At 42.7% G+C, this 25,607-nt stretch overlaps 1 protein-coding gene across 3 annotated transcripts in view; it reads left to right on the top strand.

The window, feature by feature from the left end:
• Esr1 (estrogen receptor 1) overlaps positions 1-19,709 on the top strand; it is a 365,575-nt gene extending 345,866 nt beyond the window's left edge. For all 3 annotated transcript variants that reach the window (XM_027401019.2, XM_027401017.2, XM_035440410.1), the window contains 2 exons: positions 12,105-12,288; positions 15,313-19,709. In XM_027401019.2, the coding sequence (XP_027256820.1) occupies positions 12,105-12,288; positions 15,313-15,547 (419 nt within the window). In that variant the 3' untranslated portion in view covers positions 15,548-19,709. The remainder of the gene's footprint in view (positions 1-12,104; positions 12,289-15,312) is intronic.
• The last annotated feature ends 5,898 nt before the right edge of the window (positions 19,710-25,607 follow it).

A 25,607-nucleotide genomic window follows, 5' to 3' on the forward strand; every position in this document is an offset into this window, starting at 1 on the left:
TATGTCAATTAACAATCAAGGTAGATATGCACACAGGCCAATCTGATCTAGGCAATTCCTCAGTGGAAGCTTTCTTCTCAGATGACTCTAGGCTGTGGCAGGTTGACAAAACTAACTAGACTACCATGTATGGGACACTGGCTTAGTGATGACAGAAAGTATCCTGTGAAAACTGTCACTTACACATCTATCCAGCAATATGAACTTGTTGTTACTACCAAAGCTGGGATTTGAACAATGGAGCACAGAGTGGTCAAGCCATCATATCGTATCTGGTGGTACAGGACCATCAGGAACTGCCTCTTCTTCATCATTTTTCCTCCCTAAAAGTCTGATATGGATGGTCACGTGTGTTGTAGCTGAGACTCTTGCATAATCAATTAACCCCAAACATAACAGCTTAAAAAGGTTTGGCCATGAATTTTGAAAGGACACTGATAGAATGGTTTGTGTCTTCAGCAAAATATCTGGGACCTCAAGTGAAAAGACTCATCACGAAGTGACTCTGAGAGTTGTGGATGAACATCACTTTGAGGCATCTTTATTGATGTGCTGTTGGATGCTGACTGTGGCCTAGGATATTGGTGTAAAATATCAACTTGGATAGTGCTATCTGTCTTCTCCATACTGGGCCCCTTATGAGGTGACAATGGTTCCTGATACAAGTGACAGAAGCAGTCCCCAAAGCAGCAACCAAGGCAAATAGCTATATGGTCTTTTATGACAGATGCTTAGAAGACATGAGGGCCATTTCCAGCCTATTCTGTTGGTTACAAGCAAGTCATGAGTCCACCCAAACCTGAAATAGTGGGCTTAGATCCACTATCTCTAGAAGAAGAATGCTAAGAACCCAAAACAAGCATATGGGAGATATTGGTATGACTTATCTCTGGAAAATGAATAAAATCTGCCTGAATGTGACACAGCTATGTCCTGCTGTGTGGGTATGTGCATGTGATTTTAGGTGCTCACAAAGGCCAGAGGCATTTGGTCAGTTATAGGTGGAGTTATGGGTGGCTGTGAGTTGCCTGATGTGGGCACTAGCAACTGAACTTGGGCCCACCTCTAGAGCTGTATACACTCTTAATCACTGAGCCATCTTACCAGGCCCAGACTCTATGTCTTCTGGCAAGCATGTGTTTGGAACACCTCCTTTCTGACCCCAGAAGGGTAGTAATGGACTGCTTGAGGAACAGAAAAGTCAGAACCCTGGATATCTGTCAATATGTTACAGGTGTAACTAACAGAAACAAAACTCCAATGCCAAATATACACCAATAGCAACTTAAAGCCAGGAAGCTATCTGTTATGAAAAATAAAATCGGAGGTTTCATATATAGTCAAGCACATGATTGCATTTGAATATAAAAGCCCGTGTGTCCTATTTTGCCTCAAGTTAACTGAATCATCTCATCAGTATCTCCATCAGAAGTCATTAAGAGATTCATCGTCTGAGTCAGCTTGAATGTGTTGATGTGCTACACACTTACCTTCAAGAACATCTAGTACATTTCAATAAAAATTACACCAAATTGATGGATATTACTGAATCAGGCCTGTATGAGTTAATGGTTGTTGGTGCCAAGAACACACTTGTAGGGGTAGAGGAGTCCCAAGTGAACAGGACCACCTGTTCCTGTGTTGTGTTCTGGCAGGGACATGCATTTTCAGTTATCACTCCCTCTGAGACTTCACACAGAAGGGCTGTTGCCCACACGTGTCATGTGATATGCACTAGCGTAATGGTATGAATGTTCACAAAGACTGGGTCCTGAGAATGTTCTTCACCTGGCAGGTAAATAACTGCTGATCTGGAAAAGGATAGACATTCCCCAATCAGTGAACACATATTTCCCAGAGCAATATTCTATTTTGCTAAGCCCGAAAAATGATCATTAAGTTCCTGAATGACATAAAATGATCCCTTTGAAGTCCTCGGTAGTGCTGTGTCTTTGACTCATAACAAACAAAGCATTTCAATGTCCTGGGCTTGCTCTTTCCACTTCAATTTGTTCTTTGAACACACTGGCTGCTATGAAGTATGTCAGGGCTCAGAATGAATAGTTAACATGACGGGGGATGACTAAATGTTTCTAGAACCAAAATTGTGGCTTCTGTTACAAAGAATAGCAATATTGGCATTTGGGAAGAAAAAGGATTCTAAGTAAATCATTCTTCCTAGGGGCTTAAAATGTAGAAAATGTCAATGATAGGAGGTACAGTGAATACTCTCCAGATGCTGTCCCTCCTTCAATGTGCTTGTTTAACCACAAGTAAGTGGAAAATGCTTTTTGAATTATGTTGGAATGGGGCACTTGCTGTAACAGAGACACCCCACACCGTGTAGTGACTCAAACATGCAGGTGTGTATAATAATGCCAAGTTCACTAACAGGTTCATGTTTGAGATACTGTGAACTATGTACATGTGTCTGTACATCTGTCTGTCTTTCTGTATTTCCCGGCATGAAACTCTTAAAGCCTTTGAAAATGCCAAAATGACAGTCTTTCTTCGATGCAGCCCCTTGGTGGCATCAGGATGTGGTTGTCCCTGGAATGATCAATGCATGGTTAGAATTGAGGGTCTATTTGGTCATCAGTGGTCAATGATTTAGTCTATCATTCTTGAATAGCAAAGCACCCCCCAAATCCCAGAGGCTAGGTTTATAACATCTGAGAATGAGTAGGTGTGGAGGGTACAATGCTCTCCCATGGGTCATGAAAGCATCACTGTCTCCCTTAGTCCAGGCATCTCTTATCTGTGTCTCCCATCATGTCCTTTGTAAGAAACAGAAATTATCATTTTCCTGAGTTGCATGGGCACTTGAGGTTATTAATCAAACCTAAGCAAGGAGGGGCTTGTGAGAGCCCCAACTGTTGGCTAGTTTATGAGAGCATGGGTAAAACAAACCGGAACTGGCAAGTGACACTTGTGAGACACAGTTCTGGGGACTGAGCCCTTCCCCATAGAATATTTTGAGATCTCCAGAAGGAAGGTGTTAGGAAGGAGTTACATTAGATGACATGAAGTGGTGTCTGCTGGGAAACTTCTTGATTGCTAGTGAGGAGAAACCTCCACACCTTTAAGAGTCAGAGAAATGGGCTGTGCTGGTGGCTGTGGTGTGAGAACAGTGTTCAGTTCAGTTTTGTAGTCTTTTGTTTTGTGGTCTTTCAGGGACTCTGAAAAAATGAAGACTCCGTCACTTAAATGAGATGTTTCCTAAGCTCTAGTCTAACAGCCATGACTGGAAAGATGGGAAAGGAGAGGGAGAGTGCACCTTGCCAAGGAAACCCACAGAGAAGACACCCTTTAGAGTTGGAGTGTGATGATAGGACACTCTTCACTGTCCATATTGTTAAGATTTTGCTTTTTGGTGGTCACAAGATGTAAAATTCAAGGCAGTCATATGATTCATCATTCTGGCTGTGCATGAGTTACCAATGCAGAGTTTTGTTGAAGCACACTCCACCCTTGGCTCAAAATTACCAGACTTTGATGGAGCCTGGGCAGTTGTTGCCTCTTGTAAAACTTCATAGGAGATACCACGATATTCATATTTTAAAGATAAATCGGTGTGTTTTCATAATCTATACAAAGGAAGAATCATGCTAACATCACTTAAAATAAAATTCTATAGCCATACACTCCAGGGCAGATATACAAGGATTGGCAAAAGTTTTATTTTTTAAGTGCTTAGCTATGGTCATCATGAGAAATATTTGAATATAAACATAATCTGAAGCTTTCTACCAAAGAAATACGGGGCATGATAAATCAGAACTAGATATGGATACCAGGATAGGACTCTGAAGGGTCAAGCAAAGCCTATTTGCACATTGTAAGATGAGGGAAACAAATCAATGTAGTAATAATGCTTTATAAAAAACACAAGATTGTTTTACACGAAAGAAAAAAAGATGATGAAGAAACAGTTTTTCAACCCATCTGAGGCTGCACGAAAGATACCTTGTCAAGGTGACTGTTTTTATTAGGATAGAAGGTAAGTGCCAGGAAACAATAGGCATAGGTATCCTAATGTCCCACCACAGCACAGGCAATCAGTTTCTCAAACTTCAAAGGGCTTTAGAGAGTAGATCCTATGGATCAGCAATGGAGCAGAGATGATGGAGTGGAAAGAGAAAACAGCTAAACAGCAACACTGCTCTGAAGAACTTAGGAGGAGACAGAGCCAGTGTAAAACATAAAGACAAGAACCCCCAGATCTTCAGTATATACTGTTCGTGAAATGGATTTTTTCCAATCTTACAAAAATTATTTAAGAATGTATAGGAGGCAAGAACACACTATTTTATCTATGTGTTGTATGCCATAATCATCGGCTCTGGTTTTCTTTAGAAAAGTCAATATCTCTTCTATGCTCGGCACTGGTGGCACATGTCTTTAATCCCAGCACTCGGGAGGCAAAGGCAGGCAGATCTTTGTGAGTTTGAGGCCAGCCTGGTCTACAGAGTGAGTGCCAGGATAGGATCCAAAGCTACACAGAGAAACCCTGTCTCGAAAAACCAAAAAAAAAAAAAAAAAAAAAAGAAAGAAAGAAAGAAAGAAAAGAAAAGAAAAAACAAACAAACAAACAAACAAAAAACCATCTCCTCTATACATCTATACAACCAATTCTGTTGTGTCTGTAGTACCTGCTCAATGGCACTGAAATAACTTCAAGTAAATGCACAGCTGTGGAGCTTTCATGGTACTCCCAGTTGAAAATGTGCATCAAATACTCCTTTTAAGAATTAAATATTTTAGGGCTGGAGAGATGGCTCAGCCGTTAAAGGCTAGGCTCACAACCAAGAATTAAATATTTTAAATTCATTCTCTGAAAATTTTACACATGTAGACAATGTATTTGGATCACATTCAAGCCCCATCACCTCTTCATATTCTCTTTCCATTCCTCTCAATATCTTCTTTTTCCCAACAGTCCCCCTCTTACTTTAATGTCATTTTAATGACCCAAATGATTAATTGGGGTTGATTTTGTGGGCATGGGTATGGGGTTATTTACTGGAACATGGGCTGCTTACTCAGAGCTACACCACTGAAGTAAACTGGCTACTCCTGCTATCACCAGCAGCTACAAACTACCACTAGTTCCTCAGCTAAGGGTGGGTTTTTATGAGTCCCTTCCTCATTAAGGAAGCTCTTAATAACTTTAAAAAATGTGTTCAGTCTAAGCTTCCCTTCCTATAAACGTACCAGCATAGTACATCTTTTGGATGCAGCCCTGTGAAGGCAGTTAAAACAGGTTCAGGAATGCACATGTATATGCATGGGTGTTCGTGTAGGGGTGTGTGTGTGTGTGTGTGTGTGTGTGTGTGTGTGTGTGTGTGTAAAACTGAGAGTCAAATTGAATGTCCTGAACATGGCTGTTAAGTGTTCTGTCAGTGAGCCTCAGCTGTCTTTTCAAAGCATTTTACTTCAAATTTATATTTATAGTATATTCATTCAACAAGTCTTTCCAGAGATGTACAGCTTATAAGAGGAAATTATTGCCTGGGACTGACCTGTACTTTGAAGAACATCTAGAATAGCCCTTCCTGCTATAACAGCAGCAACCATACTGCTTTCAAGTACAGCTGTCTGTATTAGCTTCCTTTCTGTTGCTATAACAAAACAGCAAGACCAAGGCAACTTATAGAACAGTTGATTTGGGGCTTGTGGTTCCAGATGGTTAGGGTCCATGGTGATGGAGACAGCAGGCAGCAACCATGGTGCCTGGAGCAACAGCTGAGAGCTCACATCTCAACCACAAATAGGAATCAGGGAGAGTGCACTTGATACCACACATGGTTTTTTGAGATCTCAAAGTCCACACCCAGTGACATAATTCCTCCAGCAAGACAACACCTCCTCAGCCTCCCCTAAACAGGGCTACCAACTAGGGACCAAGTATTCAAATGCCTGAGACTTTCTCGGGAACACCTATTTAAACCACCACACTGACTAAAGACTCCATCAGGAATAGTACGATTCCTAGTCAGAGTGGCAATCATAGGAGAAGCAGAGAGCCAGCCGGGATTGTTGACATCATGGTCTGCCTCCAAGGCATTTCTGAGAAAAGACATTGGCTGTAGAGACACTTCTCTGCAGGAAATCTGCATCACGTAGTCTTCCATGAACACTGTGATTTCCTCTTGATCCAAGCTGAGTGGCAGCCCTGGTCCAGGTGACTTACAACTCTGCGCCTAATAGTCTTCACCGTCTTTTCCTCTCGAATCATCCCTGCTCTTTTTTTTTTTTTTTCTTAAAGTTGCTGTAGATTGAAGAACCTTCCCAAGGTCAGCTACTACATTATTCCTTTTGGAAAAAAAGTAAACAAATAAGATTCCCTTGCTGGAAGAATTTGTCCTCCAGCAGCTGGTAAACCCAAGGTCTCAGCATTCTTCTTGCTAGCAGTCAGATGAGATTCCCCAGTGGAAGTTAATGTTGGGGCAGGCCAGGAGCCCAGGGACTGCCTAAGCTTGCTCTTGGGTATGTCCAGGGTTGGGTGTGCTTCAGTATTCCTATGACTTCTAGAAGAGTCCACTGGGTGGAATGAAAATGGGAGGGTATTCCCACTTTGTGAGGCATAAATTGAAAGAGTGTTGTAGTAGACCGAGGGGATAGTTGAGGTCATGTGAGCCTGAGAAAAAGTGATTATGTCAAGATCTCTAGCAAGTCCTGGTAGTGTAGTCCTATAATCTAGCTACTCAGAAGTTTGAATCAGGAGGCCCCCAAGTTTAAAGCTTGTCTAGATATCAGAGTAAATCTGAGGCTAGTCTGGGCAGCTGGGTAAAGTCCTGTCTCAAGAAAAAAAAAATGCTAAGCTGGAAGGTTGAGATGCAGTTCAGGAGCAGTGTTTGCCTAACATGTGTGATACCCAAAGTTAGACACACACACACACACACACACACACACACACACACACACACACACCTACCTTACATTTGAGGGTATCTTTGTGGCTTCTCTGTCATTCTTTCCTATGGTCACATTTCCTGCAGAGTCTTCCTATCTTTCCCAGTGGTGGCAACATAACCAGAATATGTTCAGGTCTGTCAACTATGCCTCAAGACAGACCCTCCCCTGCATCTCTGGGGTTTGGCATAGCCTGCAAAGTGACTAAAGCCTAGCCTGGTTGAGACTTTCTGAAGGTTCTTATGATTGGCACACTGGCCCCTGGCTTCTGGAAGTAGCCGAGGGCTGTCTATAGTACAACACAGACAAACCAGGAGCTGTGTTGTGCTCGTGCTCATTGACAGTGGTTGCCAGAGCACCTGGAGTATTCTGGGACTCTGGGTGGCTTTTCTTTCTCAAACAGATCCTTAAGGGCAATAAGCAGCAAGCACAGAGTTGTATTTTGCCAGGAAAAGTCCAAAAGAATGATGGCGATTGTTGTCAATCACTGGCATTTAGACAAGACTGCATTTTTATTTTGAAGTCTATTTGCACAGCTAGGAAGTGCATGCTGACAAGGCTGAGGTGATAAGCTGAGCCAGTGCCAAAGCAGGACTAGAAAAACAGGCTTGCTCTGAGAAATGTCCAACATCCTGGCAGTTTGTGTTAAGAAAATTCTCTCTCCACGGGCAGTATCTTCTCTTCAAATATTAACTATTTGAAGGAAAGAAAGCTTGGAATCCCTGTCAGCTAACATATAGTGACATATACAGGAAGTTCTCAACAGGTGCTTGCTGGGTGAAGGAACCTGGGCCAGCATGTGTACTGTGAAGAAGCCAGACTTGGAGGCCCAAAAGAAAACCTGGCTTGCTGAGTTGGAGAATCATGTCTTTTTCCTGCATTGAAAGAGCAAAACAAAACACCAAACTGTGTTGGCCGTTTGCTGAAGTTCAGCACAAGTGTGTTGTCACTGGGTGCACAGTGGGAGAGAAGCAACATGTGGGGTCTAACTCCCTTGGCAAGAGCCCCCAAGCTAATAGATGTTGGGTTCTGAGGTTTTCTTGAGCAAGAAAGGTTACTGTTGAATAAAACCAGCATCCTGGGTCATAAAAGTAAAAGAAGTGGGTTGAAATTTCATCACTCAGTTTGGACTAACACAGCTTCTGGGGCTGAGCAGGTTCCCAGGACATGTAGACTGAGGTAAGGCTTCCAGGAGACCAGACAGTGATGTGGGCCATGGCACACAGTGTCAGCCTTAGAGGCAGAGCCACGGAGAGCTCAAGGCAATCCCTGTCCACCAAGGCACACCTCCATGCCACCTGCAGTTTCCAAGCCAACGCCATGGCCACTGGACACTCGCTTCATTTTCTGATGGACTCACTCTTTCTGTGTTACCAGTCCACATGGAAGTGAGGCAGGACATAACCCAGTAATGTCCTTATCTTTACAAAGCAAATCTTAAAAATGTACGGTTGGTAAATCACACTGCAGAAGTATAGAACAATTGTTTTAGGAAATAACATGCATATGTAACTATATATGTGCATATAACTTAATAGATTTATAGTTCATGAATACATATTACAGTAATGCTGAAGGGGAAAAACATTTAAAGTAAAATTTTAACAATAGCAATGCCTAGGAATTAGGAGAGAGATATAATAAAGAAGTATACAATACCTGCTACAGAGCCTCTGCTAATGCCCGTTTCTCAGGCAATGTATTCAATTTTTATTCCTTAAAAATGATGAGTGTGGCTGTGCATGGTGGTGCACACCTTTAATCACAGCACTCAGGAGATAGGGGTTGGTGGATCTCAATATGTTCAAGACCAGTCTGGTCTACAGAGTGAGTTCCAGGAGAGGCAAAGATACACAGAGAAGCCCTGTCTCAAAAAAAAAAAAAAAAAAAAAAAAAGTTCGTGAAACATACTCTTTTTTTGTGCATGAAAGAATTCTTAAGATGTTCAAATAGTGATTTCTTAAGAACTCTATTAACTTGTGAACAAGAACAAAGTTTGGGTAAACTCTAAAATGCACCCTGGTTTCCTGTCAAGTGTCAACCCTCATGGTTTGTCTGTGGCTTTCTGAAGAACTATGTTCCAAATGTTACACATTATAGTGCATTGAGGAAAAGGTAAGACCTAATGAAGTGCAGAATGTTGTTAATTTCATGTTCTAGGGGTGTGGGGCCACCACAGCGTCCACCAGAAGCAATTCACGATATTGACCTGGTGGCAACTTGGAAAATGACAAGAGTGTAAATCAGACCATCAAAATGCTGGGCAGCACTCTCATGCACCCTCGTGTAGAAGGGTGATTATTGGCACGAGCAGAAGAGTAGGTGTTCTGGGTAAGAGCAAGTGACTTCATTTGCCTGGAAAAGTGCAAAAAGTATTTTCTGGGGGAGGCTGAGATGTTTTAGATTTTGATCTGAATGATAGCTTTATAAACTGGAACATTTGTCAACACTCTACAATCACATGTTATTAAATTTTACCTTCTTTATATAAAGATCAAATAAGCTGAAAATTAAATTAAAAAGAGATAATGGGCTACAGACTTGGGGGAAACTCCGTAGTAGACACAGGTCTCTAGGCATGGTCCCCAGCACTGAAAAGAATTAACGAGTGTCACTAATAGAAGGGTCAGATGTCCCCAACACAAACCAGAGACTTGAGCAGTACTTCCTTGTGTGAGTATTTAATGCAAGTCTCACCCATGCAACGATTTGAGAGCAATGTATGATCTGTCATCAGTAACTCAGCCAAGTTGAACTAAGTCATATTAGGTAACAGGATGAATCGAAAACAATGGACTCTTCAATCTAACCTGACTAGCCCATGATGATGCTGTTAGTGAAAGTATGTTGATATACATATCATTTAAATGATTTCCAAAGCTTCTCCAGCTTTTGTATCTGTTTAATCCTTTTCACCTTCATAATTTTAAAAAGCACCCCTTGGAACCATCCGTTTTCTTTATAACATAAAACTTACCTGTTAAAGAAATGAACTCTTGGATTTTTGTGTTTAAAGGACAAGAGGGAGATAACATTAAAATGTAGATAGTGAGGGGTTCAAACCATAGGTGAGTGTCCAGTATTCAACAGTCAGAAAACAGGGAGTACACTCAATAGTTGGAGCTAATCCACCAAGATAAAGGAGAACACATAGGCATTTAAGGAGACAACGGATCAGAAAGATAAAGGTTAGTAGTGTCCTTACAGTCTATCAGCCATATCTTGAATTCTTGGGATTCTTTTGTAGTATCTGCTGGGGATCAATGAGCCTGCTAGTGCCAGAAGCTGTGTGATTCCCCTGAGGTCCACACCAGCCAAGAGTAGGGACAGTCTTGTTCTGTTGTTTTGTTTGGTTTAAACACGGCCATTTTCTACTCTAGGCGATTACAACTGTTTACTCTGAGTTCCTCAGTGTCGGTGTTTTCTTCATTTTCACCCCACAGGCTGCAGTGTGGCTGTCACTTGTCACAGCACCAGGGTTCAAATCAGTGGGTGCTAACACTCTGGAGCCTCCCATGTGAAGGTACTGGTGTGCCTGAGCAGGAGGAGAAGACATAGTTATGAACTGTTCTGTGGGGTGAGCAGAGAGAGAACAAAACCCTGACGCTGCATTATCAGAACCCCAAGTGGTAATCCGGTGTTACCTGCACCCCAAAAGGGTGTGTGTTTAGTGTTAGACTGGAGGAGCCAATTTCCACTGGGGAGGCAGAGTTGAGAGAAAAGCCAAGAACATGCAGCTGCATCCTGCCTTCTCTTGGTTCTCAGCAATCCTCACCTCCTTCTCCCTTCTCTTGCCCTTGTGCCCAGGCTGATCTCACAGTCTGCTCCATTCCTCTTCATTCTTCCCACTGCAAATGGCAGAAACCCAGCTCACGTGATCTTAAGGAAGGAGTGAAGCTGTAGTCTCACCTATTAGGGGGTTCGCTGTGAGAGATCCAAGGGCAAAAGGAATAGACACAGGGAGGATCTGTGATTGAAGGTCCTCTCCCTCCTCCTCCCATTCCTCCTCCTTCTCTCACTTCTCCTCCTCCCCCTCCTTCCTCTTACCCATCCTCCTTCTCACTCACCCCCTCTCCTCTCCCTCCTTCTCTTTCTCCTCTCCACTCTCCTTTCTCTCACCTGTCTCTAATTTCATTGCTCACCTTGCTGTCTTCTCCCAAGCTCTCCTCATTTCCTCATTCTCTTACTCCTTCTCTCTTCACCATCTCTCCATTCCTGCCTGCCTTCCTCTCTCCATTCATCCTCCCCTCACTTCTTTCTTCTTTCTTTACCCCCCCATATATTTAGCTCTTTCTTCTGCCTGTTGTTGCTGGGTTTCTTTTACAAATAGGGCTCTGCAGGCCAGAAGAGAGCGGTTAAGCACCCTGTATAGGAAGGATCCCATTAAGCATCTCCTCCCCCTAATTAGCTCTGATTGCCTAGCTTGGAACTGTGCTGGCCATAGGAACAGAACATTATAAAGGTCTCTCTCTGTCCAGCCTACCTTTTGCAGAGACAATAGAAAGTCAAGAGAAGAAACATTTTGCTGGCAAAAGAAACAGCTGGTCCCAAAGTCCTCTGAACATACCCGTGTCATACATGTGCAATCAAGACTAAAATTTGTGTAGACTCAAAACTTTGCCAAAAGCAGAGGCAAAATAACCTCTACCTCAAGAAATTACCTTGTAATCACTTAGCCAGACTACTCAAAACTCCTTACAAGTGAAGCTTGTAAGTGGTGTCCTGTATTTTCTGGAGGATGGTCTGCCCATCATTACCAAAAGTGGAGTTGACCTTCAAAGTGTAGCCTAAGAACCCCGGTATACCACTTGTGTTCCCTTAGTAGGCAGCACATCTCTCTGTCCCCCTAAAGAAGCAATGATGATTTCCCCTTGAAGTCATGGTAAGCACTGAATTAACAGTTCATGTTGACGTTAGATCTTCCCAAGAAGAGATGGCCAATGTTCCCATTACAGTTGCAAGGTTTTATCCTTCTTGGAGGATCTTGGTTAGACTCATGAGGCATCTTGAGGCTGGAAGATGTGCACTCTCATTAAGAATGCCACACTATCTCTTGGTGTCAAGCCTGTCCTCTGGATCCTCATTGTTGTACATCTGTCAGAAGAAGCTCACAGCTCCGCGTGGCATCCCAGGGATGCTTCTGTCTCTTGGGCTGTATCCTCTTTGACTCTCTTTCTCTCTATGTTCAGGAGTGTACACATTTCTGTCCAGCACCTTGAAGTCTCTGGAAGAGAAGGACCACATCCACCGGGTCCTGGATAAGATTACAGACACTTTGATCCACCTGATGGCCAAAGCTGGCCTGACACTGCAGCAGCAGCATCGTCGTCTGGCCCAGCTCCTCCTCATTCTTTCCCACATCCGGCACATGAGGTGAGGCAGCTCTGGGTACCACTGAAGAGACAAAAAGATGCTGATCCAACCAACTGTGTGACATCTAACACAGGGTGGGCTACTGACTAAGTAAGCAGAGCACCCTAGGGAAAAAAAATGTCTGGCTCAAAAGGCTAGGGGAGGACAGAAGAGGGTCACAGAACCTCAAGCATCAGAGAGGTTACCCTGGAGGAAGAGTACTGATATGCACTGGTGGTTTGAGGTGCATGCAATGCTCATTGGGTGATGAGAAGAGGCCAATCAAAGGGTGTCAACAAGCCATCTCTGAAGGCGTCAGGCACATCTGTTATGGTTCTGGCATTACTCCCTACTAATCCACACCAGGGGATACTGAACAAGAGACCCTCTGGGTTAAAAAAATTCATGCAAAGTCAACATCGATGCATCTGTAGCTGCCAAAGCCTTCTTGTTACTTCCATTGCCCTTTAACTAATCCAAGTCACCATCAGCCAGTTCTGTACCACAGACCATGTTTCCTAATCTCAGTCTTTTCTATTGCTTCCTCTATGAAGTAGCCAGAGCGCTCACTTTGAAGTCAAACAATATCATATCATCACCCTACTTCAACTCTTAGTGACAGAAGCCAGTCACCCTTTGTTTCATTGGTGCTACTCCCTGTGATGAAGCTCTCTTAGTTATCTTCCTGGGACCACTTCATGACTGAAGCCACGACACAGTGGCTGTTCTACAAGTGGTTTGGGCAGCCCCCCTGCTGGCTGCAGATTGACTGGGTGACTCTGGTGGAGGGGCCTCAGCTGCGCTTATTTTCACCTCTGTGGGACACAGGTAGGAGGCCTGAATCAAGCCCCAGCCCTACAATTGGTCCAGGTGACTCTGTTTTGTGTACGCCATTCTTCTTGTACCCCAGCTTAGCTAGGATGTGTTCTGGTATCAGCAAAGGCAGGAGAAAGCCAGCCAATTCGGGCAAGAACACCACAGTGCTTTGATTAAGGCATGTCTGGTAATGTCTCATCAGCTAAGCCAACCAAAGTGGTAAGTCCCAAATTCTAGATAGTGGACCATAAGCAGATAATCGCATTCAGGGGAATGTTTATCCCCTGACACTGCAGCCTTCATCCACTTCTGATGGTGTCCTAGAGAGGGTCACAGAGAATGGCTCAGCAGAACATACACCCACTAAAATACCTGGCTGACAGAGTGAGTTTCCTCTTGAAGAAAACTTGATGACTTATTCTTTGAAGGATTTATAGAAAACACATGACCCCTATGAGTGTTTTTAGTGATAGGAACTCGTGACTTTTCAATGCATTATGTGCTTGGATTGTCAGTATCAGCAAGCCTAGTTAGTTAACACCAAGAATATTTGCAATACATACCAGATATGGCTGGTTTTTTACTGGCAGTGTAACACAGGAGGCATGGCAGAGAGCTTTGTAATTATGAAACACAAATGAGAGGTGAATATTTTATGGAGAGAGCTTTGAGCCTTTCTCTACTTTGTGACATTCATGCATACACATGTGCCCTATACAAAATACTGTTTTTGTGCAGATTGGCTCCCTGAAGCCAGTCTGAATCATAGAATTCTTGTTTTGTTAGCTTGGCCCTAACCATATGTTAGGGTCATAACATAAATAATTTAATATCAGATTTCATCAGTCTGTAAATGTGATTCATTAGACTGTAGGAGAAAAGCAATGGCAGAACTGGGGCACTAAACACCAACAGTGCTTTAAATTAAAAGGCAAAACATAAACAAAGTAATACTTAGACATGCAATTGAGGTTGGGTCTCAGTTCTTATTGGTTCTCCTGTGTTTTGTGGCACTGCTCAAACCTGGGCTGGCTTGTTACTACCACCAATAGAAGTATAATAAGGACATTCTCTTAGTTCTGCCTGTTCGTTCATGATATACACAATATACATTGCTGTGTCTATTTATTCTAGTTTTTTTTGAAAAATATTCTCATTATAGAGTTGAAGCTAGGCTGGAAAATACCATATAATGTAGGATGGCCTTGAGTTTGCAAGTTTACCCTCCCCCACTCCAAAGTGCTAGGATTACAGGTGTTCTCCATCACACCCAGGTACATACCTCTTATAAAAGTTCAAGCCATGAAAGAGCTAGGGTTTCCCACTTCCACTGCTTACCTGCCTGAGAGAGCAAAGAGGCACAAGAGGAAAGAGAAAAGTCATTTGCCTACATCTCTGTCTTCCTATTTTCTCCACTGTTCCTTGTGAGCAGCATTTACTGCTGCTGTTCTGAGCTCCGGTAGAAGATGGTGTAATATGGAAGGAAAAGCCTGCAAGATAGAGGCTGGACCATTGCCACAGGGAAACCAAGGTCTCTTGCTTACAAGAGGCCTTTGAGGATCCCATGGAAGTGCATCCAGGAAAAGGGAACAGAATGTCTGGATTCTATGGTCTATGTGTGTCTTAATTCCATTAAGGAGCAACTCAAAGACCAATGACAGAGAGTTAGTCAGTTCAGGATGACAGACAGGGTATTCTCTGCAAGGGAGATGAAGGCAGGTCATTTGGTCTACAGAAAGCCTGGATAGAAAATTTGATTTTATTCTGAATATTATCAGAGGCCATTGGAAAGTGTAGGCCAGGACCCCAGCCCATAGAATGAAGCTTCTAAAGTTAGGGTGGGTCTTCTGATCTCAATCAAGGCAAGCTAGAAATGACCTCGTAGACATCCACAGATACCTAGAGCTTGTCACGCTGACATTCAACATTAACTATCATAGAGAGGAAAATGCATAGAAAATTCTCCAAAAGAAGCTGGAGAAAGAGTATGGTTGGGGTGCCCCCTTATAGGATGGAGAAAATGAAAATACACGAGCATGAGTCCCAGCCCGAGCCTCTGAAGCCCCTCGGCATCTCCAGATGCCTCCAAAAGATTTTTCCCTAATGGGTGGAAAGACTGGTTCACAAGTGGCTTTGGAGTTTCTCTTACCTCACCCTCCTAGGAATTTTAGGCATCCTGGAGTTCAGCTGTGACCTAACCTGCTTCTCTCTGCATCCCTTCTCCCCCAGCAACAAAGGCATGGAGCATCTCTACAACATGAAATGCAAGAACGTTGTACCCCTCTATGACCTGCTGCTGGAGATGCTGGATGCTCACCGCCTGCATGCTCCAGCCAGTCGCATGGGAGTCTCCCCAGAGGAGCCCAGCCAGAGCCAGCTGACCACCACCAGCTCCACTTCATCACATTCCTTACAAACATACTACATCCCCCCAGAAGCAGAGAGTTTCCCCAACACGATCTGAGAGCTCCCGGGCTCCCCCAAGGCTCTGAGAATCCCTGCAGCATCTTGCCCATGTCATGTATCACTTTAGCAGAATCCTGTCTCCTGCGTACACTCTGGCATGCATCCACCACCAGTGGCTTTCTAGTAGGAGTGGCCATTCATTTGCTTGCTCAGTTCTTAGTGGCGTGTCTTCTGTTGGGAACAGCCAAACGGGATTCCAGGGCTAATTCTTGGTAACAGCTCTCTTTCCCCCTTTGCTACATCACTAAGTCTGAGGGTTCCTTGACCAAATGGAGATAGCTGCATTGAAGCTACTAGTTGAGACCCAAGCCTAGAGAGTCAACATTTCACCTCTGATAAGCACTTTGTAATGGCTCCAAGAGCAAGCCTCAGCAAAGACTTGGAAGTGGCTCCTTTAATTGAAGCCTTGGAGAAAGCTCTCTCTTGGGTTCCTTAATCTACACGTACCCTCTTGTATTCCTATAGCAACATTTGATTTTATTAAAGGGAAATCTTGAGCCCCTATAGGAATACAGGATGCATGCAGGGAAGGAAGACTGTCCCCCTCCCCATTGTCAAGACCCTGTCAATTTAATATACTGCACCTTCAGGCTTCTAAAGCATCAACTGTTGAGCACTGTACACAGGTTATGGGCTCTAGATAATTCTTACTTCCCATGACTGGTGGGAACCAGTAAGTCAGTTTCAGTTAACACCCTAATGTGAGGGCTATAGGGTGTTGGGATTTTATTTGATTTTCATTTTATAATGGCCTTATGCCCCTGGGACATGCAGTAAAGGCAACTTGGTACCTGTTCTGGTGAGTCTAGCATTCATCAGTAGAGGGCACTCTCCCTGTCTCCCCTCCATGTGAATTGCCCTGAATTGTCCCCATGTAGAGTCACCAAGGGGCAGCTACATTTAACCTACACCCTGGCGATACCTTTTGTTTTACTTAGTTTTATTCTTGGGTGAAGAACAAATAATAAATGTACAATGATTGTGTCTCAGAAGGAGTCTGATCAAGAAAGAAAGTAGGGGAGAAATGTTTTGAAACACCTGCCACAGGTAGCAGTTTCCCAGGGCTGTCCTTTACAGTGATACACAGTGGGGCTGCCCTGGGATCCGATAGCTGGTTGTCTCTTTATTTTAGGTTTGGGCCTGATTGGAAGAGGCAACAGTAGATACCTGTGTTCCTGCAATTCTTCCAGGAGCTTGGGGGAGTCATGGGGGCAAGGTCTTGGAGCACCCATGACTCAAGCTGCTGAGGAGTTGCTCAGACTAGAGTGTCCTTGACTATTCAGAACTCATCCCAACAGCAGTTGGTGTGGCCCTGGGAAGAAAACCCCATGCCTCCCCACAGCTCATGTACCTAAACGTCATAAACCAGAGAGTAAGACCAGATTTGGGCCATGAGAGTCCTTTGACCAAGGGGATAAAAAGAAAGGCTTACCCTAGTCACAGCATCTACAGTCCCCAGGGTGTGGGCCTCTCTAGTGAAACTAAGGATTGTTTCCTTTTCTGAAACAAAACGCAAGTTTGGTTCCTTCCCTGACTTCATTACCTACAATCTGAACTCCATAGATATGAGATGTGTTAGCCAACAGCCCAGGGGAATGGCTAGGCTTCTCTTGGTCTGTTCTATTTGGAATGGTGGGTTCCATGAACTTCTGGTCTCCCAGTTAAGTGACTACCAAAGAACTGGGAAACTGGGCGTGCCAATTGTTCTTTCTTCTTTTTTTTTTTAATTTCTCATATTTGTGCATCAAATTCTGGGACAATTTTATGTATCTGCTTTAAGAATATGTTTAAGAACTAACTCTTTTGTTTGTGTTTGTTTAAAAAGCACCTTATATAGTATAATATATTTTTTGAAATTGAATTGCTTGTTTATCAGACAATTGAATGTAATAGTTCTGTTCTGAGTTTTAATTTGACTGGGTTAACATTGCAAAAACCAAGGGAAAAATATTTAGGTTTTTTTGTGGACTTTTCAAGCTACCATGTCATGTATGCAGTTATTAATATCTAAAGCCTGGTGATTTTCATTTAAATGAAAATCACATTTCATATCAACTTTTGTATCCACAGTAGACGAAATAGCACTAATCTGTATGCCTATTGTTGGATGTTGAATGATAGACAATCTTATGTAGCAGAGATTATGCCTGATAAGGAAAATTATTCAGGGCAGCTAATTTTGCTTTTACCAAAATATCAGTAGTAATATTTTTGGACAGTAGCTAATGGGTCAGTGGGTTCTTTTTAATGTTTATACTGAGATTTTCTTTTACAAAAACAAAAACAAAAAAATAAAAAAAACTTCTAGGACTTTAGATGATGTAATACCAGCTAAATCCAAACAATACTCTAGTGGAGGGTTTGCATTATCCATCTACTGTGTTTGTATTCATGTTATGATAACACATTTGAAATGGGCAGAGAACATCAGCCAGCTGAAGTGTTAGCCCACGAGTTTCAAACCATGTTTGGAAAACTCTTTTTACCCTTATCTGAAGTGCCAATTTTGAGCAGCTGACATACTTCAGCTGCTGTATTGGGGCATTGGGGACATGCCAGGTAGTCATACCTGTGCTTTCTTCCCACCTGGAGGCAATTTCAAATTTGAATGCTATGCTAGAGAGTTGGAATGCAGTGGGGACATAGATCTAAGACTTTAAAGAATGGGGAAAGGGGGGATAAAGAGTGCAGAAAGTATTCTGGCACCTTGAATTGCCCCAGGTTTCAGAATTTCACTCCTGTCTGCACTGTAATAAAATAATAACAAGCTCCATTGGTAGCTGTTTCCAAATGTTGGCTTGAATTCTGAGGAAGAGTGTGGCAGAGTGAAATCCAAAGAATAATCCAGCAAGGGGTCTGCCTGAGTTTCTTTTAGCCATTGGTTAGCTTGACAATTGATTTGATTCTGGTCATCCAAAGAGAAGACCCTATAAATGTAGGTGACAAAATCCAGTCCCCAAGGAAGTGCCATCTTTGATAGATTTCCCTGGTGACATGTCATTTTCCATGACAAATCTTTTGCCTTTGGGGGGCTGAACAAGTAAGTGACTTATAATTTCCTTTTAATCACATTGTGGTGTCCACACTTAAAAGTCTCACACATTGAAAAGGTCTCTGACTCCAGCCATTTGTTTGGGGTTACCCATATCCCTGCATGAAGTCAGTTACAAATCTCTTCCTAGTCCTACTTTGCAACTCTGAGATATACTGTGGATACTGAGAATACTGAGAATAATCACTAGGACAGTAGTAATGTCTACTATTCACAGTCAGATATGCTTGGCGAACCTGTCTTTGAAAGGCGAATAGAGTCATACAATAGCTCACAAGGCAACCATATTCTCTTGGGTGCAAGTCTTGGGAGGTTGATCCAGCATCCACCGTGTACTTCCTAGATTACCTCCATGAAAATGTACCCCTTTCACCTGGAGCAAACAAATTTAACTGTGGTCCCAAATATCTCTTTTCATTAGTGTGAGTATGCTCTATTTCTAGCTTCATATTTTTCCATTTAAATTGAAGTAATGGTCTCCTTTAAAGTCCTTTAAACTTGTTTTCTAAGTGATTGTTGTCTCAATTATGGCACTTCAATTTTGCACTTTCTTTCTGAGATTTAAGAGAAAATTCTATTCGCTTTTCCCCCCTTTCTTTTGCATCCAAATGTGCCTGAACTTTTAAGAGATGTAAATGCTGCCGTGTTCCAAACCCATCTTTAGCGTCTTTGTACAGAGCTGTGCACCCTGGAAATAATAGCATACAGCCCCATGAGCAGGTGCCTAAAACATGGACCCCTTTGCATTCACGGAGAGGTCATTGGTCATAGAGACTTGAATTAATAAGTGACATTATGCCAGTTTATGTTCTTTTACAGCTTACAAACAATTCTTTTTGTGCACTACATATTCTTCAGTGTAGAGTTCTTGTTTTATAAGGAAAGGCACAGATGTCCAATTGTGTTTGATGGACTGATACACTCTTCTCCTGATGCACACTACTATCCATGTGATCCTTTTTGTCGAAGCTTTGCATTGTTTAATGAAACACACCTGTAAGCCTCTTTTGCACCTTGAAACCATAAAGAATCCAGTGGGATGCTCAAGCACCTGTAAACCATCCTCTCAACATATTTGATGTTCAAATAAAAAATTAACTGAAGGCAACAGGTTGTGCTACTTCTTAATGCTTTTGTTTCTTGCTAATGGTTCATGGCTGAGAACGGGGAAAGAAATGAGATTCAAGGATCCGCAGAGATCACAGTGAGTCTAAATGCCAGGACCTTCCCATTTACCTGGCACCAAGTTCAGGTGTAGGGATGCTGATATTAATGTGATTCAGCCTCAGTTCATCGCTCCATAGTTTGCCAGTGTTGGTATCATTGCCAATTTAATCAACACTTAGTTTGCATGGGAGAGCTGTGAGGATCACGTGGGCTACTCGCTAATACAGAGCATTAGAGAAGTTGTGATAAGCAGACAAATGAATGAAAGCATGTTCTGGCATGGAAATAATTGCCTCAAAAAACTCTCCCCCACTGTGAAGGCAAATTAAGGTGACTGATCCATACTAGCTCCGGTTTCCATTCTATGATTCCTTTCCCATCTCAGAGCTACCAGCAAGATCCCGTTTATCCGTCATCTCTAGATTAACCTCATGAAAGGGAAGGAAGAGATTCTGACATACTGAAAGGCAACACTGTGTAAGAACACACTCTGCAGTGAGCTTGCTTAATTGAAACCTTTATTCTTTCCTTCGAGATGTGACCTTGGGCACTTAAATGCTGTGTGCCCCAGTTTTTTGACTTGTAAAGTGCTGGACCCACGCACTTTGCATTGCTACAACAAAGCACTTGAGGGCAAGTAACTAACAAAGTAGAGTTTACTTAGCTCATGATTCTGAGAGCAGAGAATCTAAACAGTGTGTGGAAGCTGGGACAAAGGCATCATGGCAGATGATGCCATAGTAGGAGTGATGGCAAGAAAGATCACTTGCTGAACCAGAGAACCCCAGAGCTTGAAGAGGCCAGCTTACTCTACTATAGTAACCTTCCTGCCAGGGAACTGACTGGGATAGCATGGAAACCGTCCTGAGGACTTGTAACTTGCAACTGCCCCTGATCAACAGTGTGAGTCTTTGGCTGTCTTGGGAGCAATGTGGACTTTGGATGGAGTATGTGAAAGAGGTAAGACCTAGCTGAGGGTTGATTCAGATCACACACTAGCTTAAGATCGATTCCCAAGATACCTTCTTAAGGTTTGGGGACCCATTTAAACTCAGGGTTGTCATGTTTAGATGTGCTTTTCCGAAAATATAGAATGTATGACTCGGGCAAGGCAACAATTCTGTCTTTTACTATGTGGCTTGTGTATGTTAAGGAATTACTTTGAAGTTCATGTCCATGGTAGCGCTCCATGTGATACAAGTGATGACTGCAAAATGAATAGAGATAAGAACAAAGGATGATGTCCATTCAAGAGAGAGGTAGATTGCCTAATGGAACTATCTAGAGGTTGTCTAGGACACCTGGTGGAAGGAAGGGTGGGGAGAATTCTGTCACAGGAGACGCTTTGCATAGAACAGACAACAACTAAGCAAAACGCTGTGGGAAGAAGTTCTCTCCGTACCAGTGGCCCTATCTAAGACTCACTTCCCCTGTCTGCTGGCTCAGGATCCAGCCTTTGCTATGAAACTGGGCATCCACATAGCACTGACAAGACAATCCCTTTCATTCTAGTTAGTTGACAACGAAAAAGGAAGATGAAGACAAAGTAGCAGTTGGCCAACATTTTCTTAAGGTTGAAAATCTGGAAGATAGCATCAGTGGTCCAGCCAGGTTAGGAGTCAAGAAAGAAGCACCAAGTGGCTAACTGTGGGCCTTTGCCAAGTGCCAGCTATCCACACACTGTGGGACAGACAGGGATCTGGGGACTGTGTAAATACATGGTGTGCTCCTAGGACTGTCTGCCATACTCCAACCTGTCATCAGCCACCTTTTCATTGAGATGGCAATGACTCTGGGCATAGCCAGTGAAAGGTTTGTGAGCTAGTAAATGTTTTTTATGGGCTGATGGAATTCTCAAATTAGATTCAGACTCAATGGAGTTGAAAGCTGTAAAAACAGCAGAAAGAACATGACTGAACACCTAGGGCCTCAGACCACAGGCCAGTGGGAGGGAGAACAGGCAAGTGCATACTGTTACCACCTGGGCAGCAGGAGCTGGGTCATCTCTGTGGGGAATCCTTACCTCTGGGATGCCCTGAGTAGACCAGCTTCTGAGGCTGAGTCACAGTCAGGCAAATATCTTCTTTAAATGGGGGAAAGGTTGAGGTGCCAAACGCTGATCCGTTTTTTAAAATTTTGCATCTTTGTGTGTTGGAGGGGGTGTGGAGGTGCAAGCGTGCGTGTGAGGTTGCAACTCAGTGTGTCCTGCGGAAGCCAGTAGTCAAATTTGGGTGCTGTTCCTCATGATGGCCAACCACCTTGTTTTTGAGTCAGTGTCTCTCACTAGGACCTGGAACTCACAGGTTAGAGCTGGCTGGCTTGCTAGTGAGCCCAAGGCATCAGTCTGCCTCTGCCTATCTACTTGCTGAGATTACAAGCGCTTGTAACCACAGGTGGCTTTTGAAGTGGGTGCTGGAATTGAACTCAGGTGCTCACACATTACTGATTGGTTGTCTTAGTTCCCAACAAGGAATTTATAAATGTTATAAATTTATAAATGTTATAAATGTTATAAATTTATAAATGTTTCCCAAGGAGAATGGATTAAGTGACTTATAAATTATTATTTCACATCACACCCCTGCAACCCTTAAAAAACATTCCATCCTTGAATGCTATACTACAGTTTCAGAGAATCCAATTCCTTCTTCTGTCCTCTTCCAGGACCAGGCATGCATGTGGTAAACACACACACACACACACACACACACACACACACACACACACACAGAGAGAGAGAGAGAGAGAGAGAGAGAGAGACAGAGAGAATAATAATAATAATAATAATAATAATAATAATAATAATAATATTTTTAAAATATCCACTAGTGGAAATATCCAGTGTGTCCCCTGCCCAGCCCAGTAGCCATTATCAAAATCAATTTTAAATTAAAAGAAACAATAATACAACTCGAGATTGCCACCTGTTACTTGTCTGGCATGTTCTGATACACCAGGTACATTAGTGCATTTACCCCTCAGAACAAACCTTTTTTATCCCATTTCACAGAAGAGGCTGAAGAGCAGAAAGGCTAAGTAATTTGCTTATTATATGACTGGGAAATGTCTGAGCTTCAGAGTATAAGCTATAGGCACAACTCCCTCTAAGTCTTAGGCAGAATTTATCGAAATCTACACCATTTGTTCCCCAAACGGTTCCCCCACTCTAATTAGGGTTAGGTCAGTGGAGTTGTTGAGGGAATCAAGCCCCGTCAAAGCCAGGTAATTGTGAGGGGATGTTTACCAGTCAGCAATGTAGCGCCGAACCCTAGGCTAAGGCAGGGTCAGTGTTCAGTGCCTGTGTCCAGAAAGAAAGCCACCAGGAGAAGCTATTGGTGACTTCTGGACTACTTTCAACATCTCTGCTCCTTCCACTGTGAATGTTCTAGGATTTCGGGGCAACGTGGTGCCTTTAATAGCTTGATGTCACCTTCTATCAGTCAACTTTGGTTGGTGAGTGAAATTCAAGAAATTCAATGGGGTAGTGGATCAGTATTTATCCCTGGCGCACAAATGGCCTTTGGGGGCCCATTCCACATGGAGGGATACTCTCTCAGCCTGGACACACGGGGGAGGGCCCAGGCCCTGCCTGGGATGATGACAGACTTTGGAGATCCCCTATGGAAGGCCTCACTCTTCCTGGAGTGGAGGGGGGATGGGGTGCGGGTTGGGGGTTTGGAGGAGGAGGGGAGGAAGAGGGAGCTGGGATTGACATGTGAAGCAAGCTTGTTACTAATTTAAATTTAAAAAATAATGAAAAAGAAAAAGAAAAGGAAGTTCAATGAGCCAGGCAGTGGTGGTGCATGCCTTTAATCCCAGCACTCAGGAGGCAGAGGCAAGTGGATCTCTGTGAGTTCGAGGCCAGCCTGGTCTACAAAGCTACACAGAGAAACCCTGTCTCAGAAAATAAATAAATAAATAAATAAATAAATAAATAAATAAATAAATAAATAAATACAGCTCCATGTTGTTGACCAGGTGCCATCTCTTCCAGGGTACTTCTCCAGGGATTGAGTAAGTCTCTTGTGGGTGAGAGTGAGCCTCCCTATCCCAAATCCATCCTTTTTACCCATTTTATGTGAATGCCTTGAAACTAACCAAGCATCCTGGCTAGCACCTGGAACTACTGTTAGGATTCTGTCACCATGCATTTGGAGTATATCAAAAAGTTTCTTATAAGTTGAAAAACAAATCAAATACCTCCTAATAGAATAAAGGTTCTCTCTGTTCTCCTCCATTGTCTTTTCAGCTTGTCATCATTATAACAGCAACTAGGATTTAAAAACCAAATTATACTCCCTGTCAAATTTAAATTACAAAAGCATTTAAGTGTGTTTTTCTGCGTGTGACTTCTGCCACAGTGCCAACCAAGCCTTGTACTCCAGCTGTGTCTGTTCTGGCTTCCTTGTCTTGTGTGCTGAATACACACACACACACACACACACAGCATTTTTCTATAGAATTGGAATCATATCATACAAATATTTTAAATCTTATTTGAAAGTAATAATACATGTAATAGTAGGCATCTTTGCTAACCCATCATGCATACAAATCAATCTCATTTAAAAATAGGGCCATTGCTTAGAAAGTAAAGGCACATGATGTCCTAAATACCTGAGCAGATCCCTGGAAGTCACCTAAAGGTGGAAGGAGAGAACCAACTCCACAGACTTATCCCCTGACCTTTATACATGCATTATGGCATGTGTATGCACACACATACATTACACACACACACACACTATGATAATACATGAAATTTCAAAGCAATAAAAATAGTTACATCATAGTACACACTAAATGTGCAATGTAATTCATCCAAGAAGCCCCCTGCAGAGTGACACCTAGGCTGCTACAAAAGTCCATAGTAACAGGAGGCATCTGTTTTGTTCTTGATTGGTTTTGAGACAACCGTCTATTCTTCTGGAAAATGACAAAGTAATTTCAAACAAACACAAATCCCTGGTGTGCAGGATTTGATTGTTTGGAAATTTGGCCTGGAATTCTAAATTTTTAAAGTTCCCTGAAAGATTCTGATATGCAAATTATGGATATTAAAAATTTGATGATGATTCTGTGGTTTGAAGAACACTGCTTCGATATATGGAGGCTTCAGAGAAAGCTCCCATCCCACAGAGGGTGAGGCTGTCAATCATCACAAGTTTTGAAGGAAATAATATGGAAGAGTTTATTAAAATGTGTTATTAAGAGTTAGATTGCACATACCTGTTGAGTTAGTGGTGCCTACATGTACAAAGAATTCTTCTTATAGTACTGTTTAGCAAACTCAGTGAGAAAACAACTGTGGGAAAAGAGGTGATTTGTTTCAGCTAGCATAAGGTTCCCTAGGCCCATCCACGCTGTGGTAAATACATAGAGACAGAGAAATAGGCTAAGGAGAAGAGGGGAGAACCTGGGGAATGCGGGAGAGGAAAGATGTGCTATAACAGACATACAGATGAACACATTTGGAAGCCAATATCCAATACCAGGAGGAAAGTTAATAAAATGGCATTGCACTGGGGATTTTGTTCAGCTACTCTGGCATACAAAAAGTAACTATGGGAGGTGATAGCAATGCTAATTAGCTTCACTATAGTAACCACTTTACTATCTATATATGATTCCCTAGCATCATGCTGTCAATATCAAATGTGCACAGCAAAAAAAGGTGGAAATATCCAGCTTAGTGAAGACAGATGCACATACAAGGACATGCCTGTATGTAGGTGTGGTGGTGTGAATAGGTATGGCCCCATAGACTCATGTGTTTGACTGTTAGGCCATAGGGAGTGACACTACTAGGAGGTGTGGCCTTATTGAAGAAAGTGTGTCA

The sequence above is a fragment of the Cricetulus griseus genome, chromosome 2 (genome assembly GCF_003668045.3).
Source record: "Cricetulus griseus strain 17A/GY chromosome 2, alternate assembly CriGri-PICRH-1.0, whole genome shotgun sequence".
In the NCBI taxonomy this organism is placed as follows: domain Eukaryota; kingdom Metazoa; phylum Chordata; class Mammalia; order Rodentia; family Cricetidae; genus Cricetulus; species Cricetulus griseus.